A 26,214-nucleotide genomic window follows, 5' to 3' on the forward strand; every position below is an offset into this window, starting at 1 on the left:
GGAATAATAGTTCTTCGCAGGCTAACAGTTAAATGTGCGACCTCATTTCAATCATACACCAATGTATCTTTTCAGCAGCAGATAATTGTTTCTGTAACCTACAGGTGAAACTCGAAAAATTTGAATATCGTGCAAAAGTTCATTTATTTTAGTAATGGAACTTTAAATTTTGTGAAAAGGTTCAATATTCTAGGCTCAAAGTATCACACTCTAGTCAGATAATTAATCCATACCCCCTGAGCAAAAGGGTACCTGAGATTGTGACTTTGGGGTTTTCATAAGCTGTAAGCCATAATCATCCAAATTATGACAAATAAAGGCTTGAAATATCTGGCTTTGCATGTAATGAGTCTCTCATAGGTTAGTTTTACCTTTTAACTTGCATTACTGAAATAAATGAACTTTGCACACGATATTCTAATTTTTCGAGTTTCAGCTGTATTGTTGTTTCTGTAGCAACTGAGCTGCAACTGAGCTGCTGGTAAAAAGCATATTTCAGGAAAACATTTCTATACAATTAAAAAGAAAAAGAAAAGGTTTTTGTTTGTTTTAATGGAGTATGCAGGATTTTGATATTGATGGCCTAGGCGAGAAACGTGCACAACCAGTAAACTAGAGGAGATCTGAGGTGTTCTGCTGCTGAGGCCTTCACTAGTTACAGTCAGGTCCATAAATATTGGGACATCGACACAATTCTAACATTTTTGGCTCTATACACCACCACAATGGATTTGAAATGAAATGAACAAGATGTGCTTTAACTGCTGACTGTCAGCTTTAATTTGAGGGTATTTAAATCCAAATCAGGTGAACGGTGTAGGAATTAACAGTTTGCATATGTGCCTCCCACTTGTTAAGGGACAATTTGCTTCTCAACATGGCCAGGTGGGTGTTATTCCCTCATTATCCCAATTACAATGAGCAGATAAAAGGTCCAGAGTTAATTTCAAGTGTGCTATTTGCATTTGGAATCTGTTGCTATCGACTCTCAAGATGAGATCCAAAGAGCTGTCACTATCAGTGAAGCAAGCCATCATTAGGCTGAAAAAACTAAGCAAACCCATTAGAGAGATAGCAAAAACATTAGGCGTGGCCAAAACAACTGTTTGGAACATTCTTAAAAAGAAGGAACGCACCAATGAGCTCAGCAACACCAAAAGACCCAGAGGATCACAAGAAAACAACTGTGGTGGATGATCGAAGCATTCTTTCCCTGGCGAAGAAAACACCCCTCACAACAGTTGGCCAGATGAAGAACACTCTCCAGGAGGTAGGTGTATGTGTGTCAAAGTCAACAATCAAGACAAGACTTCACCAGAGTGAATACAGAGAGTTCACCACAAGATGTAAACTATTTGTGAGCCTCAAAAACAGGAAGGCCAGATAAGAGTTTGCCAAACGACATCTAAAAAAGTTCTGGAACAACATGCCATGGACAGATGAGACCAAGATCAACTTGTACCAAAGTGATAGGAAGAGAAGAGTATGGAGAAGGAAAGGAACTGCTCATGATCCTAAGCATACCACCTCATCAGTGAAGGATGGTGGTAGTGTCATGACGTGGGCATGTATGGCTGCCAATGGCACTGGTTCTCTTGTATTTATTGATGATGTGACTGATGAATTCTGAAGTGTTTCGGGCAATATTATCTGCTCATATTCAGCCAAATGCTTCCGAACCCATTGTACGGCGCTTCACAGTGCAGATGGACAATGACCCAAAGCATACTGCAAAAGCAACCAAATAGTGTTTTAAGGGAAAGAAGTGGAATGTTATGTGATGGCCAAGTCAATCACCTGACCTAAATCCGATTGAGCATGTATTTCACTTGCTGAAGACAAAACTGAAGGGAAAATGCCCTAAGAACAAGCAGGAACAAGCAGGAACTGAAGACAGTTGCAGTAGATGCCTGGCAGAGAATCACCAGGGATGAAACCCAGTGTCTGATGTCTATGCGTTCCAGACTTCAGGCTGTAATTGACGACAAAGGATTTGCAACCAAGTATTAAAAAGTGAAAGTTTGATTTATAATTAATTATTATGTCCCATTACTTTCGGTCCCTTAACAAGTGGGAGGCACATATGCAAACTGTTGTAATTCCTACACCGTTCACCTGATTTGGATGTAAGTCTGCAGTTAAAGACATCTTGTTTGTTTCATTTCAAATCCATTGTGGTGGTGTATAGAACCAAAAATGTTAGAATTGTGTCGATGTCCCAATATTTATGGACCTGACTGTAATGCATTGCCCCGCTGATGCCAACTCTCCCAGCCCAGACAGATAAGTTATGACAGTAGGTAGGGGGAAGATTATGTTTATGCCCAGTTTGGTTGAAGCAACTCAACGGCCTCAGGTAGACACCGCAGCAGAGGTGAGACGTGCAGCTGTAATCACTTTATAGGAAGCCGCTCAGTTTCCATTTCTTAAATGCTACATTTTCTCCATTAAATCTCAGCTGTAAGCACGAAAGTATGGATGGATAGGACCACCATGATCAATCATCATGATCTCAAGACCCCCACCAGAATTCAGATTATTGGATTGAATAGTGCCACATGCTTCATTAGACTGTCAAAAATCTAAGAAAAGGTGACAGAGTATCCTAAAATGTGTCTCCAAAATTACCTTCACAAAACAAAGCAAATAACTTATTTACTAAAGGTGACCTTCAATAGCTGCCAGCTATCTACCTTGGTTCTGCCAAGCATGAATGTGCTTCCAAAAGGGAGAAAGATGCTGCCAAACACCTCTGGTGGTGGCCTCTCTCCTGGGAGAACAAAAGGATTAGGTGAAAAAAAAGTACCTTTCCTCGATCCTTCTCTTCCCAAATATCATATCATCGGCAGGTTCAGCCAACAATACACTGATGTGTTTGGAGACCATTATTCTACATTTACATTCAAGGCAATAACTTTTACATATTTAGATTGTTTTTAAAGCCAGTATTTCTTGATCTCTGTGCCCAAAATTCGTGGAGTGCCCCTTGGAATCTTAACATTTACTAGACAGTCAGATTTTTTGTATTAAAAAGTGACAAATTATTTTGAGGGCAGGGTGTTAAAGTTTGCGGACACGGATCCACAAAATCTGGATTGCATACAGAACGCATTCAGTGTGCATTCTGCATTTTTACAGACCCAGAGACTTCAATGGGGCCAAGGACCGCATTTTGTGGACAAGTATAGGGCATTTACCATCTTTTATGCGGACATACGGATGCGGATAGCACAGGGTATGCTATCCGTGGATCTTGCGGACCCATAGGAATGAATGCAGAACGGATTCATGTAACATACGGTCGTCTGAATGAGCCCTTATACTGCATAAATAACAGGTGGCCAAGTCTATAAAAGTCATGGAGCTAGACTCTTTTTTTCTGGTTTTGTAACTCAAGACAGTATAGGCCCAAAATTCTGAAATCTAGTAGATATCCCCAAAAATAAAAATGGAGAAATGAGCGAGATATTTTTGTTCTGTACTTTGTCTGCAACAGGACACCAGCAAAGTAATTGCTCCCCAACAACCTACAGCACCACTTTGGGAGGTCTGCATTGTGCTTTTATACAGCGACACACGAGGGAGATCTGGTATCCGTGAAGTAATGCTTCTAACAGGGAACATCTCTGTAATCTAGCATCCAACGTACGGAGGGGTACAGAATGGCTCCATGGATTTCTAGAGACGTAGGCTACAGATTTCTTCCACTGAAGATTTCATTTTAAGTGGATACAAGCAGAAAGATCAAGCGGCAAACATTATTCAAACACAGACCACACTGACAGCAAAACGTCAAAGTGAATTCTAAAATCAAATTCACACAACGTGCTAGGCCAAACCTACAGCATGAAGGATGACACTAGGCTGCACAGAGCAGACACCAGGTGCATAGTAAATACTCAATAACGGTAAAAAGGAAACCACAGGCAACCTTCATCTAACCATTACTGACACATCAGCACTTCTCTTTTTCAGGACTAGAAATAGTCATACGTATGGTTAACTTTAGATGTCAAATTACAAAATTAATTAGTGATGCATAGACCAGAAAGGAAACACAAACTGTAACTCTATCCAGGGCCCCATTAGGGAATAACTGAGCTGGAGTATCAGTCAGATCAGTAAAGTAAGCTACATAGTCAACGGTGGTCATTCAGACTGAAGACTCACTCATCCACTTTCCTCTGACCATATTTCGAACTATAAGACAGGGAAACGGCAGTGCGTCTTATACTCCAAATGTTAATGACCACTTCTGTTCATAAGTATTGGTAAAGCGGGGAGTGGTATGGGAAGTGCTGCGCAGTAAACACCCTCACTGTCCTTCCTCTGGGCCACGCGCCGCACTGTTTTCCTGACTGAGTACAGCCTCAGGACGTCATGTATGTGGGTATGCACCATGACCTGACACTGTGCAATGTCAGGTCACAGTGCAGTGCGGTCCTGAAGACGACCAGGGAGTGGCAAGTCCTGGATCTGCAGAGTGGCAGCACTGTCTGAAACCAGCAAAGTACGTGTTTTTTGTTTGTTTGCGTTTTTAATGTCTGATCTGAGGTCTGATGGAGCTTGGGGGTGTAATGAGGGTCTGATGAAAAAAGTAATTTTTCTTATGTTCCTCCTTTAAATCCTAGATGCATCTTACAGTCGGGCATTGGGGAAGGGGGGGGGGGGGTCATTATAGGGATTAGCCTGCACACATTGCATATGACGTGCAGTTTTTCTTGTAGAAAAACCAGTGTTATACAGTACCAGCAAAGTGAAGGAGATCTGACAAATGTCATGTACAAAGTTTATTTCTTTCGTGCGAAAAATTATCTGTTAACGTCAATTATTCGTGCAATTTAACAGCTTCTGTAGAGCAGTTTTCCCCATAGACTTGAATGGGATTGCTGGATAGAAAATCTACACAAAAATCCACAACAAAAAAGCACATAAATAGTGTGAATTTACGTGCTTTGTTTTAGTGCACATGTACTAAATATAGAAATGTGTGCTCTATTATATAAAAAAATGGGTGTACTAGATATATAAAAAAATAATAATAATAATCATAATCCATCAGCCAAGCAAAACCGGTATGGATTCTGCAGCAGCACTACATTACAGGTTAATGCTATGGTGTGCCCCAGCAGGAATGCACACAGTCACCAGTCAGACACTCCCATAGAAGGGCGCTGTCGCAGGCCGCAGCCTATAGCGATCGGCCACTTCACACTCTATTTATAGGGGAAGGACTGGTTACAGCACTGACTCACACAAGTCAGAAAACACAGAGAATCAGAGTGACAGCACAGATCTAGGAAGTCTTCTCCTAGTGTTCTCATTTCCAGATATGTAGTTCTAGACCAGGATTAGTGCACAGGCTTGACGGCTGGTCTTCATGTTATTGTGATGCCTCTCAATGTTGCCATTATCGACACAACAGTCGCTAGGCTTTACATGACTAATCGTATGATTCTACTGATAACGTTATGTGTAGACGGAAAAAGCCAACTAAACCCGCAGTGTGTACATAGCGACCTTAGCTGGGGTGATACAGTATATTGGGTACAGTTATTCAACACTTTACACACTATATGGCCAAGTATGTGCCGCCTCATAACAGTGTTTCATGCACACAGCCATGCAATCTCCATAGACAAATATTAGTAGCAGCATGGGTGCTTGATTTCCAGCACTACTAAATGCGGAGCACACTATGTATGCGCCATACTTTGGACTATGCACTTCCTTTGCTAGTTTTCAAGTGTCAAATAAGTGGGCAGGAGTTGGCGGGAGGGGGTGTCGCATCGCACAGCCCAGCAGATTTAACAGCATTTAAACCAGCTCATAGTTGGTGTAGATTGGAATTTCTGGCACACAGATTGCCTGGATGTGCACCAAATTTCTTTAAAAGCCTATGGAGGTAACTTACTAATCTGAAATATGCCTAAATTAGGCGTATTTCAGGCCACAGATGACAGCACAACTAACCGCTATCTGTGACTTTTCCCCACTCATGCCAGGTCTAACATTGTGGACGTAGAGGGGAAGGGCTGACAGGCCCGTCTCATTCATCATTTTCCCCACCTGGTTTAGGCGTAGAAAATGGTCTAAATGTAAGTCGGCTAGGAAGCGGTCTTACGTTTAGAACTGGTGCTGGATGCGCTAACGATATGGAGAGGCCGGCGCCCCTTCATAACTTCGGCAGATTTTCCACCAACCATGGGGCTTTATTAAGATCAGCATTTAAAATGCCGGTCTTAATAAACGTGGTTCTAGGTCTCTTAATATCTGCACCAACAGACATTTAAAGGGGTTGTCCAAGAGAAGATAGATCATCAGTATGTGATCGGTGGGGCTCCAACACCCAGCACTGCAGATTCCTCACACACCATACCAAGTTCAGCACCATCCATTCTGTAGTGGATGTGCTTGGTATTGCAGGCCAGGTCTATTCACCTGAATGGGACTGTGCGGCACCTAGTCCACGTGACCCATGAAAGAGGCCGTCTCTTCAAACAGCTGATCAGCGGGGGGGGGGGGGCAGAAGTCACACCCCCACTGATTAGATACTGATGACTTACCCCGAGGACAAGTCATCAGTATTAAACACTTGGACAGCCCCTATAAACGCGGCCTGTCACATGATAGCGTCTTTGCCACAAACCAGTTTCTGAAATTTCTGATCTACTAGATCTGGCTTGCTGTGTTTGGTGTGGAGGAACTCAACTGACCACACCAACCACATTGATTTCAATTAGGATGAACAGGGAAGCAGACGGCAGAACTTTCTCACTCAATATTATGGTACAGAAAGCTGCATCGACAATGCAAATTTTGTTTCGGATGCAGTCTGCAGCATGGTTTCACAGGAAGCCAATTATTCCCTTTAGGCTTCATTCACATGTCTGTGGAATGCAGTCCGTGAGGTACCAGACTGGCATCCTGCTTAGTGCAGGAGCGCACTGTGTCATTGGTTGCTATGACGCCATGCGCTTTGCTCCGCCGCAGTACAGTAATACACCTGTATGATCTATACGAGGCACTCCTGCACTAAGCAGGATGCCAGCCCGGTATCTCACAGACCGTGTACCACGGACGTGTGAATTCAGCCTTACATTTACATCGGCAGTCCAAAAATATTCACACGGTCATAGGTTTAAGGTGAAAACAGAAGTTTCACTACTGATTCTGACATTTAGGGGGTTACGCTTGAGTTACCGCAAAGGGAGCATTAAAACCGATGGCCCCGCCCACCGTCTGCTCCGTGGCCCCCGCCCGCGCCGTAGGTTCTCCTCCTTTGTGCATTTGTCTCAAACAGAAGAATTCCAGGAATTCCATAATGAAAGGACATCAGTACCCAGCAAACAACTCACCTTTTCTGCTGATATGAACTGAGGCCGATCGTTGTCTCTGTCTGCAAATAAAAATGGGAGACAGTTAGGCTGCTTTCATTGTTCAGTATCACAAATGACAATATAATCAATCACTTCTACAAAGGTAATCTCAGTAACGGCATATTTGCTGACCACTGTTTCTTCACACAACAGTTGGACCAACCCCGATCTAATACTGATAACCTATCCTAGGATGGAGTAGGTAAACTATATTAAAATCCCTGAAAAAAACATTTACCTGTGTTGAATCACAGAGCATGAAAGTGGTTCTCACAGTAGAATACAAATTGTCATTATGCTCTATTAGAGCATTCACATTCGCAGTTCGCACTGTGATTTTTCAGAAATGTTCACTTTCACGATTTATGAAAGTTTATGTACACTTTAACAAACTTTTGCCACATCATAGTGCCATGCCAGAAATGGGGTGGTGGTCCGATGCTCAGACTGCTAAAACAAAAGGTGCTTGGCTTAAAGGGGTTGGCCACTTAGCAATATTTGTAGTTTACTCACTGTATTTCTGACTCTGCTCCTGTTGCCTTCATTAACTTTCATCCATATTGTTTTTCTTCTGCTGGTTTTTGACGTCTGCGCAGCAGAATGAATTCCTGCTTCCAGTGTCCAGGCCTCAGAGCGCAGCTGGCTAGAGAAGGGAGTGTGTGCACTGACCGCAGTGGACACTGATTCTACTGCGCAGACGCCAGGCGCTTGTTGAAGAGTCTACCCAGTGGCAATACAGGCTAAGGAGCAAATTTTAATGATGTCATATTAAGGTGCCAGGGATGCAAAAACAATGCACAGGCACTGATTACAGCAGGAGCAACCAGCAGAAGAAAGAGAATACGTGAATGATGGCAATAGGAGCAGAGACAGAAATACTGTGAGTAAATTAAATCGCTAAACTATTGCAAAGTAACCAACCCCATTTACTCAGCACCCCTTTGTTTCTGATAGGTTCTGCTTGGCCGTGTAGAAACCAAGGGGCACTGTGCTGGACTGACGGCATCTCCCTTTCATTTTAGAGACGATAGTAGTCTCAGAATACAGACTCTCACCAATCAAAACATCTGAGGTCACTATGACATGTCAAAAACAGTATAAAAGTTTAGGTGCACTTTAACGGCCCACAAAACCTCATGTCGGCACAGTTCTCACACACTACATGTGGCCAAACCCCAAGAAGTAATGAGCCCTAACAGATAAGAGGAGCACAGCCTTTGCCAATGAAACACATATTTCTAGAAAATGAGTGCTAGCCCACTCCCATGTCCGCATTGTAAGTATGGGAAAGGCCGCACTAGCTGGGTTTTGAAGGATTTTCTGAACTTTGCTCCTTCTGTTCCAATTATTGCTTATCTGGTAAATTACTATGTTGTTCACATTCATCTAGCTAAATACGTAATTGTGACCTTCTGTTATCCTGTATCAGACATTGGCCTCTATCACTAGAATTTTCAGTATTAAACTAGCTGACATTAGCAATGTGCAAATGTCAGCTGCACCTAACTCTGCTATTCTAACGATTATCCGTGCCCCATTACTGTAGAATTCTTACTTTTATAATATGTAAATGAAGCGGAGGGGGGTTGCTCCTGCACCTAGAGGCTCCCATCTCCCACCTCAAGTCACGCCTTCCAAGTGTTGATTGACAGGGTCTGGCATCGTTCGCATCCTTCTGCCTCCCCTGTGGAAATCTTGCGCCGTTTGGTATTCTGCGCAGGAGCGGTGAGGGAAGGACGCTCGCGGGCTGCCAGCTTCCTCTCTGCGCCTGCGCAGAATACCGAATGGCGTGAGATTTCCCCAGGGCACAGGGCAGGCAGAAGGATGCGAACGATGCCTGGCCCTGTCAAACACTTGGAAGGCGTGACTTGAGGTGGGAGACGGGAGCCTCTAGGTGCAGGAGCAACGCCCCAACCCTGCTCCTAGAGGCTCATTTACATATTACAAAAGTAAGAATTCTACAGTGATGGGGCACGGATAATCATTAGAATAGCAGAGTTAGGCTACTTTCACACTGGCGTTTCTGCGTCCGCCTGTGAGATCTGTTTCAGGGCTCTCACAAGCGGTCCAAAACGGATCTGTTCAGCCCGAATGCATTCTGAATGGATAAGGATCTGTTCACAATGCATAAATTTGGCTCCGTTGCGCCTGTATTCCACACTGAAGGCGGATACCAAAACGCTGCTTGCAGCGTTTTGATGTCCGCCTGACGATACGGAGCCAAACGGATCCATCCTGACTTACAATGCAAGTCAATGGAGACGGATCCGTTTTCACTGACAATATGGTGCAATTGAAGACGGATCTGTCCCCCATTGACTAAAAAAAAATTATATTGAAGGTAACTGAACTCAGAAACCTAGAAACGTCATATGGGTACTCCAGTAACAAGTTACCCCTTATCCACTGGACAAGGGGGTTCCAAATGCTGAATTCATACAGGAGTCCTGCCGCCCTCCATTTCTGTCTGTGGCACTCCTGGAGACAGCAGAGTACAAGCCACTCTATAGAGTGTGACACAGCTGTACACATGTGTAACCCCCGTCTATTCAAACAGGAGACCAACTAAGCATGAAATACCTGAAGATTGAAGGGGTTTTGCACCTTTGGCTATACTTACCTGCTTCCTGGCACTAGCTCATGCTTGTTCTAAGGCTGCTCCACTGAGCTCCCTGGACATAAACCTACAACTGCTAGCGGCAGTGGTGACCTGCTCATGGGACGCAAGGGAGCAGGTCACAGCTGCGGCCAGGGATTTGCTGCTGCAGTGTCAAACAGGAAGTTTACATCCAGGGAGCCCAGCGGAGCATCCGAGGCTGTAGAGTGAAAAAGCAGATTGCCAATGCCGGGTAGCAAGCAAGTAAGCTTCCCATCCCAGGTCAGCCCACAAAGAAGGGGTGGCAAATCCTACCCCAAAGATCCAGTGTCTCCATGCCATCCTGGTTTCAGCCACAGTCTCATGCTTCTGAGGAAGGTCCATAAATGACGGAAACGTCATTTTCCATGAGTGGCTGTATACTATAAATATATAAAACGTTCTGGACCACACAGGACTTTGTACAATAAATGCAAGCTTACTGATGTATGATTTCTGTTTACAGATTTTTCCCATTTCCCCAACAAATATCCTCACATACCAATCCCCTGGTCTTCATATCCTAACATTTCCATGCTCCGCTGCCCAACCCAGAAATGATGTGTCCAGTTGGCACATGACCAATGCCACTAAATCACATTGATACGTCATTGATAGAGGCCAGGAATTCAAGGAGACATCACCACAACAGTAGGATACAAGAACCACTGAACGGCACTGCAGCTGAAGTTAGCGTGGTGGTGCACGTGTCCAGGGGCTTTCGTCCCAAACAATAATAACGAAGAAAGGATCGGCACTCACAGATTGTTGCTGTTTATAATGCTTGGTTTATTGTCACCTATGAAAGATGATGCGTTTCGGCACAGTGCATACAAAAATCATCCAGCATTTAAATAACCTGCCAGATTAACAAGGAAAAGGAAACGAGATTTACATTAAAACTTGATTCACAAAAAACTATATAAACCAAGTTCTCTGTCATACCTGTGGCCGTATCATTCTTGGTGCGTCAGCTTTGCCGATGATGGCGCCCTGCTCTGCTGGTGTTGACACCATCATTTGCGAAGCTCAAGACTGACACGGCCACAAGTATGACAGAGAACTTGGTTTTAAAATTTGTCCTCTAAAAAAATGAGTCACAGAGATTTTATCGTAACAAGTTTGAAAGCTCATTTTTCTAATGAATATCATGCTTCTCAACTGGGTGATGCAACAGTAACTGGTGCACTCTCTCTTGAGAAGTTTGGTTTGAAGATTAAAAGCACCTTTTCACCTCCTAAATCTTATTCACCCAGTGGAGACCTTCATTATTCTGGTTCAGCAGGATCTAAATAAATTGCTTCATCAATAAAAAAAAAAATAAAAAAAAAAAAAAAAAAAAAAAGGAGAGTTCCATATACATCACAATTTAACGGTGGAGGAAAAACATGCCCTAAGGGTACTTTCACACATGCAGCATCATTGGTGGGCAGTGGGCAGTGGGCAGTGGGCAGTGGGCAGTGGGCCCCCCCCCCCATAAGCAATGCGCCGCACAGACCTGTGAGTTACAAGAAGGAGTGTCGGGCGGCATGTAAGTATATTGCTGCAGAGAAACTGACCATGGCAGCCAGGACTTCAGTAGCGTCCTGGCTGCCATGGTAACCGATTGGAGCCCCAGCATTACACTGCTGGGACTCCGATCGGAACTGCCACTACCACCAATGATGGGGGGGGCGCACTGCCCACCAATGATTTTAATATCTGGGGGGTATTTTTTAGCTGGCTCCTAGATTCCAAGGAAATTTGTCAAGCCCTGCCTTAGTCACTTGTTAGACGATAAATCTCTTGCATTTAAGCCAGCTGATAAGGGGGGAGCCCTGGTCATATTAGATAGAGAGTATTAAATATCAGATTTTAGGGCAATTAAGTGATGTTCAGACAAATCAGGAACTACAAATTGACCCTGTTTATCACATTAAAGATATGATACAAACTATCATTAAAGAGATTTAAAGAGAATGGGACCATTGATGCCAAGTTGGGTGAGTGTTTGATTAACCATCACCCTATTACTCCAGTTCTTTACACACTGCCAAAAGTGCATAAATCTATCACTCATCCTCCTGGTCGCCCCATTGTGGCATCAACGGATTCCATTCTCTCTCCCCTAGAAATCTGTCTTGAAAAGGTTCTTACACCGCTGACTAAGTTGGCACCATCCTATACAGGATATTTTTTGAATGAGATCAAGTCCCTGCATATGGATAAAGACTGCACCCTCGTTACTTTCGATGTGTGCAGTCTTTATACCTCTATCACACATGAGAAAGGAATTAGCACGGTCAGGAATCTTTTAGAGCATAGTACGTATAAGGACACTGAAAGGGACTTTTTTCTTTCACTTCTTGCGGTGGTTCTAGAACAGAATAACTTTTTATTTCAGGATAACTTCTACCAAACAGCGGCGCGGGGCCGCAATGGGTTCGAGAGTCGCACCGCCCTACGCAAGTTGTTATATGGCATGCTTTGAGAGCGAATTTATTTATTCCAATCCGTTATATTATATTAACAACATTGCATTTTTTGGCGCTGTTTCATTGACGATATTTCTTGCGCATGGCGGGGCGACGTCAGAACCCTCATTGACTTTGCTTCCCAACTTAATTAAATTTGGACAGAGTTAGTTTACTTTGCATTATGACTCGCATAAAATCTCTTTTTTAGATACATGGGTAATAAGAGGGGATGATGGTAGAGCATTAACAGATTTATTTACAAAAAGTACTTACCGTAATAAGCCTCTTTCACACGGGCGTCATGTTTTGGCTCAGGATGCGTACCGGGTGCATTGTGGCAAACCCGCGCGAGTAGGTTTGCAATTTCAGTCAGTTTTGACTGCGATTGCGTTTCGTTGTTCAGTTTTTATCGCGCGGGTACAATGCGTTTTGCACGCGCGTGATAAAAAACTATATGTGGTACCCAGACCTGAACTTCTTCACTGAAGTTCAGGTTTGGGTCAAGGTTGTATAGATTGCATTATTTTCCCTTATAACATGGTTATAAGGGAAAATAGCATTCTTAATACAGAATGCTTAGTAAAATAGGGCGGGAGGGGTTAAATTTTTTTTTTATAATTCAACTCACCTTGTTTGTGCAGCCCGGCTTCACTCATTTCTTCAGGACCTGGGTAAAGGACCTTTGACGACATCACTGCGCTCATCACATGATCATGTGATGAGCGCAGTGACGTCACCACAGGCCCTTTTCCTCACAGATCAGCAAAGAAGACGACAGAAGAGAAGCCGGGCTGAGCAAACAAGTGGATGAGGCGAGTTAAATTATTTTTTTTTTAACCCCTCCCGCCTTATTTTACTAAGCATCTGTATTAAGAATGCTATTATTTTCCCTTATAAACATGTTATAAAGGGAAAATAATAATGATCGGTTTCCCATCCCGATCGTCTCCTAGCAACCGTGCGTGAAAAATCGCACCGCATCCGCACTTGCGATTTTCACGCAGTCCCGTTCCCTTCTATGGGGCCTGCTTTGCGTGAAAAACGCACAAAATAGAGCATGCTGCGATTTTCACGCAACGCACAAGTGATGTGTGAAAATCATTGCTCATGTGCAAAGCCCCAAAGAAATGAAAGGGTCTGGATTCAGTGCGGGTGCAATGCGTTCATCTCCCGCATTGCACCCGCATGGAAATCTCGCCCGTGAGAAAGATGCCATAGTCTACTTACTTTTACTAGTAATCATTCTGCTTCTACCAAAAAGTCCCTACCTTATTCTCAATTTCAGAGAGTAAAACGTATAGTCAGTAATGTGGAGACATGTGAAATTAGACTCGACAAGATGACTACCAAATTCAGAGCAAGTGGTTATCCTGCATGCCTTTCAGAAGGACAGGAAAATAGGATTGATACTGCATAAGAGAAGGTGTTCAAAGAGCCGTGCATCCCCTTTGTGGTCAAATATCATCCTTGGATCAATAAGATTAGGGCTGCGATTAATAAACATTGGAACGTGGTTTCCAAATCATATCCACAAGTTATGGAATTTCAACAGCAACATACAAAAGAGCAGAAAACATGAGGGATACGATTATCAGGGCCGACATTGGGAGCAATAAAACAGAATCCAGACAGAGTGCGCTCTCCATACCCAGACCAGGAACCTTTCCTTGCCTGGGTTGTGTACATTGCTCAAGTGTGATATAAGGGACACATTTTACCCATCCACACACAGGAGAAAAAATACCAATGCAGGGCATGTTTACTTGTGACAGTAGGTAAATTATCTACATACTCAAATGCCCATGCGGTTTATTGTATGTGGGCGAAACCTCAATGAGAATGAAAGCCGGGTTCAGTAAATACAAGTCCACGATAAGGAAGGGCAAACTGATGCTCCCCATACCGCACCATTTCCACCAGCAGAAGCACCCTACTGCTCAGTTACGCTGTCAAATAATTGAAAGCGTTTCCTTGTTAATCTGGCGGGTTATTTAAAGGCAGGACGATTTTTGTATGCACACGGTTTGATGAAGGCATGCACTGTGCCGAAACGCATCACCATTCATAGGTGACAATAAACCAAGCATTATTAACAGCAACAATCTGTGAGTGCCGGTCCTTTCTTCGTTATCACCACGGCAGTGTCAAGGGACACGTAAGCTACTAATATGGCTTTCGTTAGATTTTTTATTTATTTTTTACTATTTTTTGCACACAATGATAATGATGTTGTATAGTCTTGTGTACACGCAGTCTTACTCTTCGGGCCTCGATGAGCTTAGCTGGCCGATTCAACAAAGGGAGGAAAAAGAAGAAGGCATGACACTTTACCATGGGCCGCAAAGGCCTAGACTGGATAAGGCACCTATTCCAGTGACCAATTTCCTAGCACTCATCAAAATAGAGAATCAAGAAAAAAAGAGAGGGAAGGTAGAGGGATCTCAAGGTTCAGAGGGTTCGGGCGAGATAGAGAATGTGAAGAGAACAAAATTAATAAAAGTGAGGAAAAAGTATCTTTAAAAAAGGAGGGACATTACCAACCGTGAATTTATAGACCGATAAAAAAAAAAAAAAATTATATAAACCAGAAATAAAAGTGTTATATAGGAAGATCAAAAGCCTGTTTGAAAAGTAAGGTTTTCAGTCAACGTCTGAATGAGAGAAGACTGGGAATCATTTTCAGAGCCAGAGGTAAGCGGTTCCAAAATCTGGCCCCTTGAGCTGAAAAGGATCTACCTCCATGTCTGATCTTATTAACTTGCGGGATGTTAAAATTCGCAGAGTTACTAGACCTCAATGTCCTCAACGGGGCGTACCTGGTGAATTTACATTGCAGGTACAAGGGCCCCACACCATGGAATACCCTATGCATGAAGCATCCCATCTTGAACATCACCATTGTTGGACAGGGACAGGGAGCCAGTGCAAGGCATTGAGAGGGAGTGATATGCTCTCGGCGGGCAACACCCGTTAGTAGCCTTGCTGTGGCATTCTGCACAAGTTGAAGTCTATGCAAGTTCTTCTTAGGTAATCCCATGTAAAAGGCATTACAATAGTCCAACCGACTGCTGATCGAATCCCCTCTCAGGAAAGCCTTGGTCAGAGCAGCGATGTATTTTAAGATCCTCCTCAGAAGTTTCAGTTGGTAGTGGCAGGTACTAACCACCTGATTTATCTGAGGAGCCACGGTTAATCTGGAGTCCAATACCACTCCCAAGTCCCTGACCTTGATGGCTGTCTCAGGGACAGGTCCAAAAGACAATGGCCATTGGGGTGCTGAGGGTGTAATTTTCTGGTCACTGAATGTAATACATTTAGTTTTGGTGCCATTAAGCTTTAGATAATTGGCACTCATCCAGTGATCGATCTCCAAGAGACATCCGGCCAGATCGACTTGATCAACTGTACCTTTGGCAAGCCTAAAGTACAGTTGTATATCATCCGCATAAACATGAAACTAAAGATTGTGGCTCCTGATGATGTCGGCCAATGGTCTCAGATAGATGTTGAACCGAGCCTTGTGGTACTCCACAGAACAGTGGGAGATCGGCTGAGTGAAATACCCCCAGCTTCACTCGTTGTACCCTGTCCTGGAGAAATGAGACCATTCATGCCAAGGCCTTTCCATCTAGTCTGGCTACCACTTTCAAAAGCGGATGATAGGTCCAGAAGGACTAGGACCATATAATCGTTCTGGTCTAATGCCATCAGTAGATTGTCATTGCCCGAGCGGTCTCCAGTACCCGACTGGAAGTAGTCAAGAATGTGATTGGCCTCCAGATATCCCTGTAGTTGTGCAACAACCTCCCTCTTGCCTATCTTTGCAGCGGACGGCAGTCCCGAAATCGGTCTAAGGTTCTCAGATCGGTCACAGGTAGCGCCGGTTTCTTAGGCAGGGGTGCTACCACTGCCTGCTTTTGTATACTTTATATTTGTACTTAAAGGAAAAAAGGAGTATTGTGCTCAATGTTTTATATTACTGCATGTACTCTGTATGCTGTATTACTTGTGACATGAGCTATTACTCTGACAATAAAAAACTATTGAAAGAGAATAGCCGGCAGCCGACCACTGGAAAAGGAACCATTTATAATGTCTCGTATGGTGCCATTGCAACCACGGCGGACTTCACCAAGGAAAGGGAAATCAACAGCAAAATCTGCCGCAGCAGATTTGCTTTTGTGGAGTTCCTTGCAGCTTTCTTTGAATCTGCAGTGGAAATTTTCTATAGTAAACATGTTACGTGTAGACGTACACTATCTGCAAAGTAATCGCTCCATACTGATCTTGTCTTACTGGTTCAGTAACATCCTTGTGTCCATTTACAAGCAAAAGAAGTCAATTATAGCTCAGAGTTAGGATTCTCGTGCTCTGCTTGCTCTTAATATGTGTGTGTATATATATATATATATATATATATATATATATATATATACATATATATATATATACACACATATATATATACACACACACACACACACATATACACACATACATAGATATAGATATATCTATCTATATCTATATCTATGACATGTTCAGCTGTAGCCATTATATAGCACCATAAAGTATGTCAGGTTAGACCTCAAGACCACAGGAATTTTGCGCTTTATTAAATTTGATTTTGGGGAGTACCAAGATTGGGTTCACATCACGTTTTATGCCTATGTTTGACGTACACGTTAGGGTAAAAAATTTTTTTTTTTTTTAATTCATTATTATATGTTATACACACACACACAAAAACAGCACATCACGTTCTTGTATCCTGCAGAGTCCGGTAAAAAAAAAAAAAAAAAAAAAAAAAAAAACACTCCTCCCACCCAGCTAGTTACATAGGGGTGGTGATAAGGGAGTGTCTATGCAAGGACCATGTCCATGCAGCCCTTTCCTATTTTCTGTGATGTTATGTCCATATAGTGGCACTGATAGTGGAGTGTCTATGTAACTAGCTGGGTGGGAGGAGCTATAAACTAGCTGGGAGTTAGGGGCGGTGATAAGGGAGTGTCTAACTAGTTTATAGCTCCTCCCATCCAGCTAGTTACATAGACACTCCACTATCAGTGCCACTATATGGACATAACATCACAGGAAATAGGAAAGAGCTGCATGGACATGGTCATGTGACCACAGCCCAGAACGGACGATGGGAGCAATAATGGTTAAAGAAATACCGTACATTAGAAAATTACAGCTACCTTCATAACTGATTTTAAAGATGTTGATGCAAACCGGAAAACCCCTTTAAGAGAAACTCATCATACAGGTCAGGTGATTTACCAAACATGGGTATGGTGAAAGTTTTGCAGTTGCCTATAGCAATCCATCACATTGTCTTTTTCATTTGCCAAAGGCCTGGAAATTGATAGTGATTACAGCTCTTACTCTTTCCTTAGCACTAGTTTATGTCTATCAGAGTCTAGGAAGCAGGGTATGCAATTAGGCTCTTCGCAAGCTCTTCCTCTGCCACCAGATGTAAGGTAGGTATCCTATAAATCAATGTTCGACCTCAAACAGACCTTGAGACATGACTTTGATAATAATTAAAGGGGTTGTCCAGGTTCAGAGCTGAACCTGGACAGCCCTCCATTTTCACCCCGGCAGCCCCCCTGACATGAGCATCGGAGCAGTTCATGCTCCGATGCTCTCCTTTGCCCTGCGCTAAATCGCACAGGGCAAAGGCATTTTTCAGAGTTCCGGTGACGTACCGGGCTCTCCATGGGGCTGACAGGAACCCCGGTGACGTCACCGGCACTGATGGCCGGGATTTGGCTCTGCCCTAGCCAGTAAAACGGCTAGGGCAGAGCTAAAGCCAGCCCCTCAGAGCCGGTGACGTCACCGAACACACTGCTGGGCGGAAGTTACCGCCCGGCAGTGTGTTATTAAAAACACAAGAGCCTGTGCCCTGCGCGATCTAGCGCAGGGCACGGGAGGGCATCGGAGCATGAGATGCTCTGATGCTAGGCTCAAAGGGGCTGCCCGGACAACCCCTTTAAGGTCTTTTTAACCTCGTAACAGTCACAATAAAATTGGAAAAATTATTCCCAAAAATGTCACTTTGTTTATTGTAGATTTTTAATATACTGTATTTTTGGCCCTATAAGATACAGTTTTTTCCTTCCAAAGTGGGGGATATATGGAGCAAATACTAATGAGCGCTTCCACGTGAGGAGGATGGCGTGAGGACACCGGCGCACTGTGACCTCACGCTGTGCACATCGAGTCACAGCACAACGTGCGGCAGGAAGAACAGGAAGAGTCCTGGATGTGAGGAGCGGCAGCGGCGTTCGGTGCAGGAGAAGCGATTTGATATTTTTGTCTGCACTGCTGTCTGATTAATTTGAGGTCTGAATTGGGGTCCTATGCACATTGGGCTCTGATCTGAAGTCTGAATAGAGGTTTTATGCACATTGGGCTCTGATCAGAGGTCTGATTGAGGGTCATTCACACTGGAGCTCATATCTGAGGTCTTATTGACATTGGAGGTCCAATCTGAGGTCTGATTGGGGGTCTTATTAACATTGGTGGTCTTATTAACCACTTCAACCCCTCTAGCTGAAACCCCCTTAATGACCAGGCCACTTTTTACACTTCTGCACTACACTACTTTCACCGTTTATTGCTCGGTCATGCAACTTACCACCCAAATGAATTTTACCTCCTTTTCTTCTCACTAATAGAGCTTTCATTTGGTGGTATTTCATTGCTGCTGACATTTTTACTTTTTTTGTTATTAATCGAAATTTAACGATTGTTTTGCAAAAAAATGACATTTTTCACTTTCAGCTGTAAAATTTTGCAAAAAAAAAACGAAATCCATATATAAATGTTTCGCTAAATTTATTGTTCTACATGTCTTTGATAAAAAAAAATGTTTGGGCAAAAAAAAAAAAAAATGGTTTGGGTAAAAGTTATAGCGTTTACAAACTATGGTACAAAAATGTGAATTTCCGCTTTTTGAAGCAGCTCTGACTTTCTGAGCACCTGTCATGTTTCCTGAGGTTCTACAATGCCCAGACAGTAGAAAACCCCCACAAATGACCCCATTTCGGAAAGTAGACACCCTAAGGTATTCACTGATGGGCATAGTGAGTTCATAGAACTTTTTATTTTTTGTCACAAGTTAGCGGAAAATGATGATTTTTTTTTTTCCTTACAAAAGTCTCATATTCCACTAACTTGCAACAAAAAATAAAAAATTCTAGGAACTCTCCATGCCCCTCACGGAATACCTTGGAGTGTCTTCTTTCCAAAATGGGGTCACTTGTGGCGTAGTTATACTGCCCTGGCAATTTAGGGGCCCAGATGTGTGAGAAGTAGTTTGCAATCAAAATCTGTAAAAAAATGACCGGTGAAATCCGAAAGGTGCTCTTTGGAATGTGGGTCCCTTTGCCCACCTAGGCTGCAAAAAAGTGTCACACATCTGGTATCGCCGTACTCAGGAGAAGTTGGGGAATGTGTTTTGGGGTGTCATTTTACATATACCCATGCTGGGTGAGAGAAATCTCTTGGCAAAAGACAACTTTTCCAATTTTTTTTATACAAAGTTGGCATTTGACCAAGATATTTATCTCACCCAGCATGGGTATATGTAAAATGACACCCCAAAACACATTGCCCAACTTCTCCTGAGTACGGCGATACCAGATGTGTGACACTTTTTTGCAGCCAAGGTGGGCAAAGGGGCACACATTCCAAAGAGCACCTTTAGGATTTCACAGGTCATTTTTTACACATTTTCATTTCAAACTACTTACCACACATTAGGGCCCCTAGAATGCCAGGGCAGTATAACTATGCCACAAGTGACCCCATTTTGGAAAGAAGACACTCCAAGGTATTCCGTGAGGGGCATGGAGAGTTCCTAGAATTTTTTATTTTTTGTCACAAGTTAGTGGAATATGAGACTTTGTAAGAAGAAGAAAAAAAAATAAAAAATAAAAAAATCATCATTTTCCGCTAACTTGTGACAGAAAATAAAAAATTCTAGGAACTCGCCATGCCCCTCACGGAATACCTTGGGGTGTCTTCTTTCCAAAATGGGGTCATTTGTGGGGTAGTTATACTGCCCTGGCATTCTAGGGGCCCTAATGTGTGGTAAGTAGTTTGAAATGAAAATGTGTAAAAAATGACCTGTGAAATCCTAAAGGTGCTCTTTGGAATGTGTGCCCCTTTGCCCACCTAGGCGGCAAAAAAGTGTCACACATCTGGTATCGCCGTACTCAGGAGAAGTTGGGGAATGTGTTTTGGGGTGTCATTTTACATATACCCATGCTGGGTGAGAGAAATATCTTGGCAAAAGACAACTTTTCCCATTTTTTTTTATACAAAGTTGGCATTTGACCAAGATATATTTATCTCACCCAGCATGGGTATATGTAAAATGACACCCCAAAACACATTCCCCAACTTCTCCTGAGTACCGCGATACCACATGTGTGACACTTTTTTGCAGCCTAGATGCGCAAAGCGGCCCAAATTCCTTTTAGGAGGGCATTTTTAGACATTTGGATCCTAGACTTCTTCTCACGCTTTCGGGCCCCTAAAAAGCCAGGGCAGTATTTCATTTTTTTTTGGCACAAGTTAGCGGACCTTTCACCGATTATGACAATGTGAACTAAGAATACAGACATATACAGCAGCGCCCAGGGATCTCACTGCACTTACTATTATCCCTGGGCGCCGCTCCGTTCTCCTGCTATGCCCTCCGGTATCTCGGGCCACTAAGTTATGGTAGGCGGAGTCTGCCCTTGTTCTGCTCTAGCACTGGCCAATCGCATCGCAGAGCTTACAGCCTGGGAGGTTATTTTCTCCCAGGCTGTGAGCTCTGCAATGCGATTGGCCAGCGCTACAGAAGAACAAGGGCAGACTCCGCCTACTATAACTTTGTGACCGGAGATACCGGAGGGCATAGCGGGAGAACGGAGCGGCGCCCAGGCATAATAGTAAGTGCAGTGAGATCCCCGGGTGCCGCTCTCCATGTCTGTATTCTTAGTTCACAGTGTCATAATCGGTGAAAGGTCCTCTGATCTGAGGTCTGACTTAGGGTACTTTCACATTAGCGTTTTTCTTTTATGGCATAGTGTTCCGTCCTAGGGGCTCTATACTGGAAAAGAACGGATCAGGCATATCCCCATGCATTCTGAATGGAGAGCAATCCGTTCAGGATGTCAGTCCTTGGCACTTGGCGGAATGCCGGAGCCAGCATTAATTTACATTCAAATGTATTCGTGCCGGATCAGACATTAAAAATACTGCAATGCTGTGACCCCTGCGTGGGTTGATGCAATGTCCTGTGTGCATCATGCTTGTGATAAACATCTTTTAATAAAATAAGTAAAAAATGAATGCCGGTTCCGTCCTTCCAGTCTGCGCAGACCTTTAAAAATGTGAAAAAAAAAAATAAATAGAAAACGGATCAGTTTGTCCATATGACAGACAGACAGACGGATCCGTTCTTGCAATGCATTTGTGAGACGGATCCGCATCCGGATCTGTCTACAAATGCTGTCCGTTTGCATGCAGATTGAATAATCCAGCAGGCAGTTCCAGTGACTGAACTGCTTGCCGGATCACTCTGCCGCAAGTGTGAAAGTACCCTTAGGCGTGTCTTATAGGCAGGTGCGTCTTATAGGGTGCAAATTATGGTATGTTTGAAGTAAATATTGTTGTCACGCATACAATTGCATTTTTAACCCTTTAGTGACATGGCTACATTTTAGCTTTAAAGGGGTATTCCGTTACATTACAGCAGTCAGCTAACTTTTAGTATTTTATTTTAGGGGGAAAGAATAAAAAATGCAATTTTGACATTATTGTGTGAAATTTATTTACAGCATTTTTCTTTGCTCCTGTAGGCAGTCAGCATCTTAACTGCCTCCCTGCTCCAGATTAAAGTGTGGAGGATGCTTTAGCTGCTCATACCTCTGGATTCGTAGCAGCTAAATATTTGGACTTGCTTGAAAGCTCATATTCCAAACTTCCATTCAAGACCAGAATCACAGCATTTTTCCTCTACATCAGAAGAGGTAGCTGTCGGGTAGACAGTGAAGGCAGCTGAAAGTAAAAGTAAAAGCAGGTTTCACAGCTTTCTCTCCTGACTCCATGTCAAACAGCAATATCTCCTGATGTATTTTCAACAAGACCACGCCCATATCTCTAGCTGTTACGAATCCTGAGATATCAGCAGCTAAAGCAGCCGCTTACCTGAATTTAAGCTGTGCTTTTCTCAAAGCCAGAGCACAGCTCTGGAAAAACAGTTAGGTGGTTGAAAGGTCAAAAACGGATTTATAGGATACCCTAAATCTGTTGGCACGTTGAAAATGCTTAGTCGCACTCTGCCTCTTAAGGAATAACTTCCTTGGAGACTGGTTCACACCCCATTCCATAATGTGGCTCATTACAGCCATCTAATGAAAGATACTGCATATCTGTATGCAACGTCAAAACATGCATCTTTTTTCTTTTTTTATAGGGTCCTGTCTTTATCTGAATGTTTTATTACAGGTCAAAGTCTCTGCAACAAAGATACAAAGTGAACTAATGTAAAGTACTATGTACTTAAATAATTATAAAGCTTAATATTTTACATCATTTGCATCCCATTTGAACGGCAAGATAATGCAGAGGCTGAAGAAACATTAACCTGAAGATGAAAATATAGCTAATACCAAGGAGAAGGTTCACCTCCCTGCTAAGTGACCCCACACTAGAGAATACTTATTAAGACCTGGTAGAAAAGGTAAAAATTCAATCATGAAAAGACAAAGTCAATGTCATTTCAGCACACTGCATATACTGTATCAATAGTACAAGGCAGAAGTTTTGCAATATACAGTGAGCAGACCACCCACTTGCACAGAAAAATTGTATTTTAAGGAGGTGGTCTTCTCTAAGGGGGTAAAGAGAAAGCAGGCAAACGTATTTAATAGATGCACACAGATAATGATGACTGACCCCGTATGACCTAATCACATAGTTTATACTTAGCATCACATTAACACATCACACAGAATTAGGCTAGGGCTATACGGTGACACTGGTCGCACGACACCTGTCGTGGCCAGGATCACTGCGCAGCAGTGATCCCATAGAAATGAATGGGATGGCCGCAGCAGTAGCAAGAAATCCAGCCGTGTTGGATTTCTCGCGAAGGACCTTTGACAATTAGGACCTTTGACAATTAGGCACCTGGGAAGGGGACTGGAAAACTTATATAGATGTAAGAGGGCAAGGATTGGTCAGCACAGTCACATCTGCTAAACCCATCAATCACAGGAAGTGATACACACCAGCCCTTAAAGGGGTATTCCCATCTGGGACAATGGAGGCATACCTCCGAGAACGGAGCTGGGAAGGTGGTAGCCGGAGGACCCTGGGTTTCCCTGGATCCGGCCACTACCAAGTGTTCTCTCCATAATACTGATTGGGAGTGCAGCACGCTTTGCGTGGCCACTGCCATGCTCAGTGTGCCCTCCATAACTTTCGAGGCTCTGTTCTCGGTGTTGATGGGACCCGCACCTATCAGACAAAAGGGGGCATATGCTAGTAATATGCCCCCATTGTCTCAGATGGGAAAACCCCTTTAAGGAAGTGCTGGAAAGCATGCTGTGCCCAGAGCTGGAAGGAAACTGTGGAGCCGATTCCAGGAAGGAGGATGCCTGCAAGGACAGAGCCCAGGACTGCAGCAGTGAATGGAGAAACACCGGCGGCCTGATCACCACAGAACACAGAGTCCGGCACCACGGGGGTAAGTAGGCAGTCAGCAAGCGCTGTTACACCTTTATAGGGTGGTGGTTTTTTTTTATACCAACATTTTTGCGCTGCACATTTTCAAGTTTTATTTTATATAAAGAAACTTATAGAAAAATAACTGAAAACAAACACCATACCCATAGCATTGTATCCAGACTGCACGTGTTTTTTACTCGTATGAAGAAAAACTGAACAACAAACTACATCTCCCATCAACCATCAGTGAAGAACGCAATTGCATCTGGATGCCTTCTCTTTTTCACACACGCCCTATTCACTTCTATGGAGCTAGGACTGTGCGAAAAACGTACAATATAGAACATGCAGAGACTGAACGCAAAGATGACGTGTGAAAAATGAATGAGTCAGGATACAGTCCGAATGGTACGTGTTCACTACATGCATCGCATCCTGACAGAAAACTCGCCCTACATCTTATTTGCGCATTTATTTCTTCAGCTTGAACCATAATGTAACGTAGAAAATGATCACTGACAGTGGGATACTCGGAATGACCTACGATGTGGGCCACCAACCAATGTCAGAAAGATGACGGACACCTCCAAATACAACTCATCTGCTTATCTCCTAAAAGTACATCAGGACCTTAAGCTGAGGTGAGTCAGAGCAGCACACTTTACTGCAGCCCATCAGATGTGCCGGGAGTGCAGGTAAGTAGCTCTGAGTCTGGATTAAAACTGGTATACTACAAAGGATTAACTATCCTAGTGGTGGGATGTGCAGCACTACAATACTGATAACCTGTCCTCAGGTCATCAATATCAGGTCGGACACAGCACCCCCACGGATCAGCTGTTTGAAGCGGCACTGCTTCCACTACAAATTAGCTGTGCGTCACGGCATAGTGCACTTACAATCCAGTCACATGAATGGGATGAGCAGTTTAAAGGGCTTGTGTCACTTCAGCAAATAGCATTTATCATGTAGAGAAAGTGAATACAAAACACTTACTAATGTACTGTGATTGTCCATATTGCTTCCTTTACTGGCTTGATTCATTTTTCCATCACATTTTACACTGCCCGTTTCCATGGTTACCATCACCCTGCAATCCATCAGAGGTGGTCGTGCTTAGGGTGTCAACTATATACCGCAGTATTAAGAAACAGCAATATGGCGATATCGCCGTTTCCAAATAATATTTGGTGGCGTCAAAGGAGCTGTCATATGCGCGCTGACCGCTCCTAAATCTGCGTCAGCCTGCCCCTGCATCGTGCATATGTGTACCGTACATATTACTTCCTGCAGCGGCTGCCCCCATACAGAACGTCGTCTGCTTGCGGCTGCCCCCATACAGAACGTCGTCTGCTTGCGGCTGCCCCCATACAGAACGTCGTCTGCTTGCGGCTGCCCCCATACAGAACGTCGTCTGCTTGCGGCTGCCCCCATACAGAACGTCGTCTGCTTGCGGCTGCCCCCATACAGAACGTCGTCTGCTTGCGGCTGCCCCCATACAGAACGTCGTCTGCTTGCGGCTGCCCCCATACAGAACGTCGTCTGCTTGCGGCTGCCCCCATACAGAACGTCGTCTGCTTGCGGCTGCCCCCATAAAGAACAACATCTGCTTGCGGCTGCCCCCATACAGTATAACGTCTACTTGTGGCTGCCCTATACAATATAACATCTATTTGTGGCTTCCCCCCTACAGTATAACGTTTCCTTGTGACCCCAAGTGTTTTTTGTTTTTTTGCATAAAAAAAATCTAATTTACCCAAAATTTTGAAAAATTTGCAAATTTCAAAGTTTCAGTTTCTCTACTTCTGTAATACATAGTAATACCCCCAAAATTGTGATGACTTTACATTCCCCATATGTCTACTTCATGTTTGAATTATTTTGGGAATGTTATTTTATTTTTTGGGGATGTTACAAGGTTTAGAACTTTAGAAGCAAATATTGAAATTTGTCAGAAATTTACAAAAACCCCATTTTTAGGGACCACTACAGCTCTGAAGTCACTTTGTGA

The 26,214-nt window shown here is 43.5% G+C and overlaps 1 protein-coding gene across 4 annotated transcripts in view; it reads right to left on the minus strand.

Annotated features, from left to right (window-relative positions):
• TMEM131 (transmembrane protein 131) overlaps nt 1–26,214 on the minus strand; it is a 211,592-nt gene that overhangs the window by 131,846 nt on the left and 53,532 nt on the right. For all 4 annotated transcript variants that reach the window (XM_044288480.1, XM_044288479.1, XM_044288478.1 and 1 more), the window contains exon 3: nt 7,359–7,399. In XM_044288480.1, the coding sequence (XP_044144415.1) occupies nt 7,359–7,399 (41 nt within the window). The remainder of the gene's footprint in view (nt 1–7,358; nt 7,400–26,214) is intronic.

The sequence above is a fragment of the Bufo gargarizans genome, chromosome 3 (genome assembly GCF_014858855.1).
Source record: "Bufo gargarizans isolate SCDJY-AF-19 chromosome 3, ASM1485885v1, whole genome shotgun sequence".
NCBI lineage: Eukaryota > Metazoa > Chordata > Amphibia > Anura > Bufonidae > Bufo > Bufo gargarizans.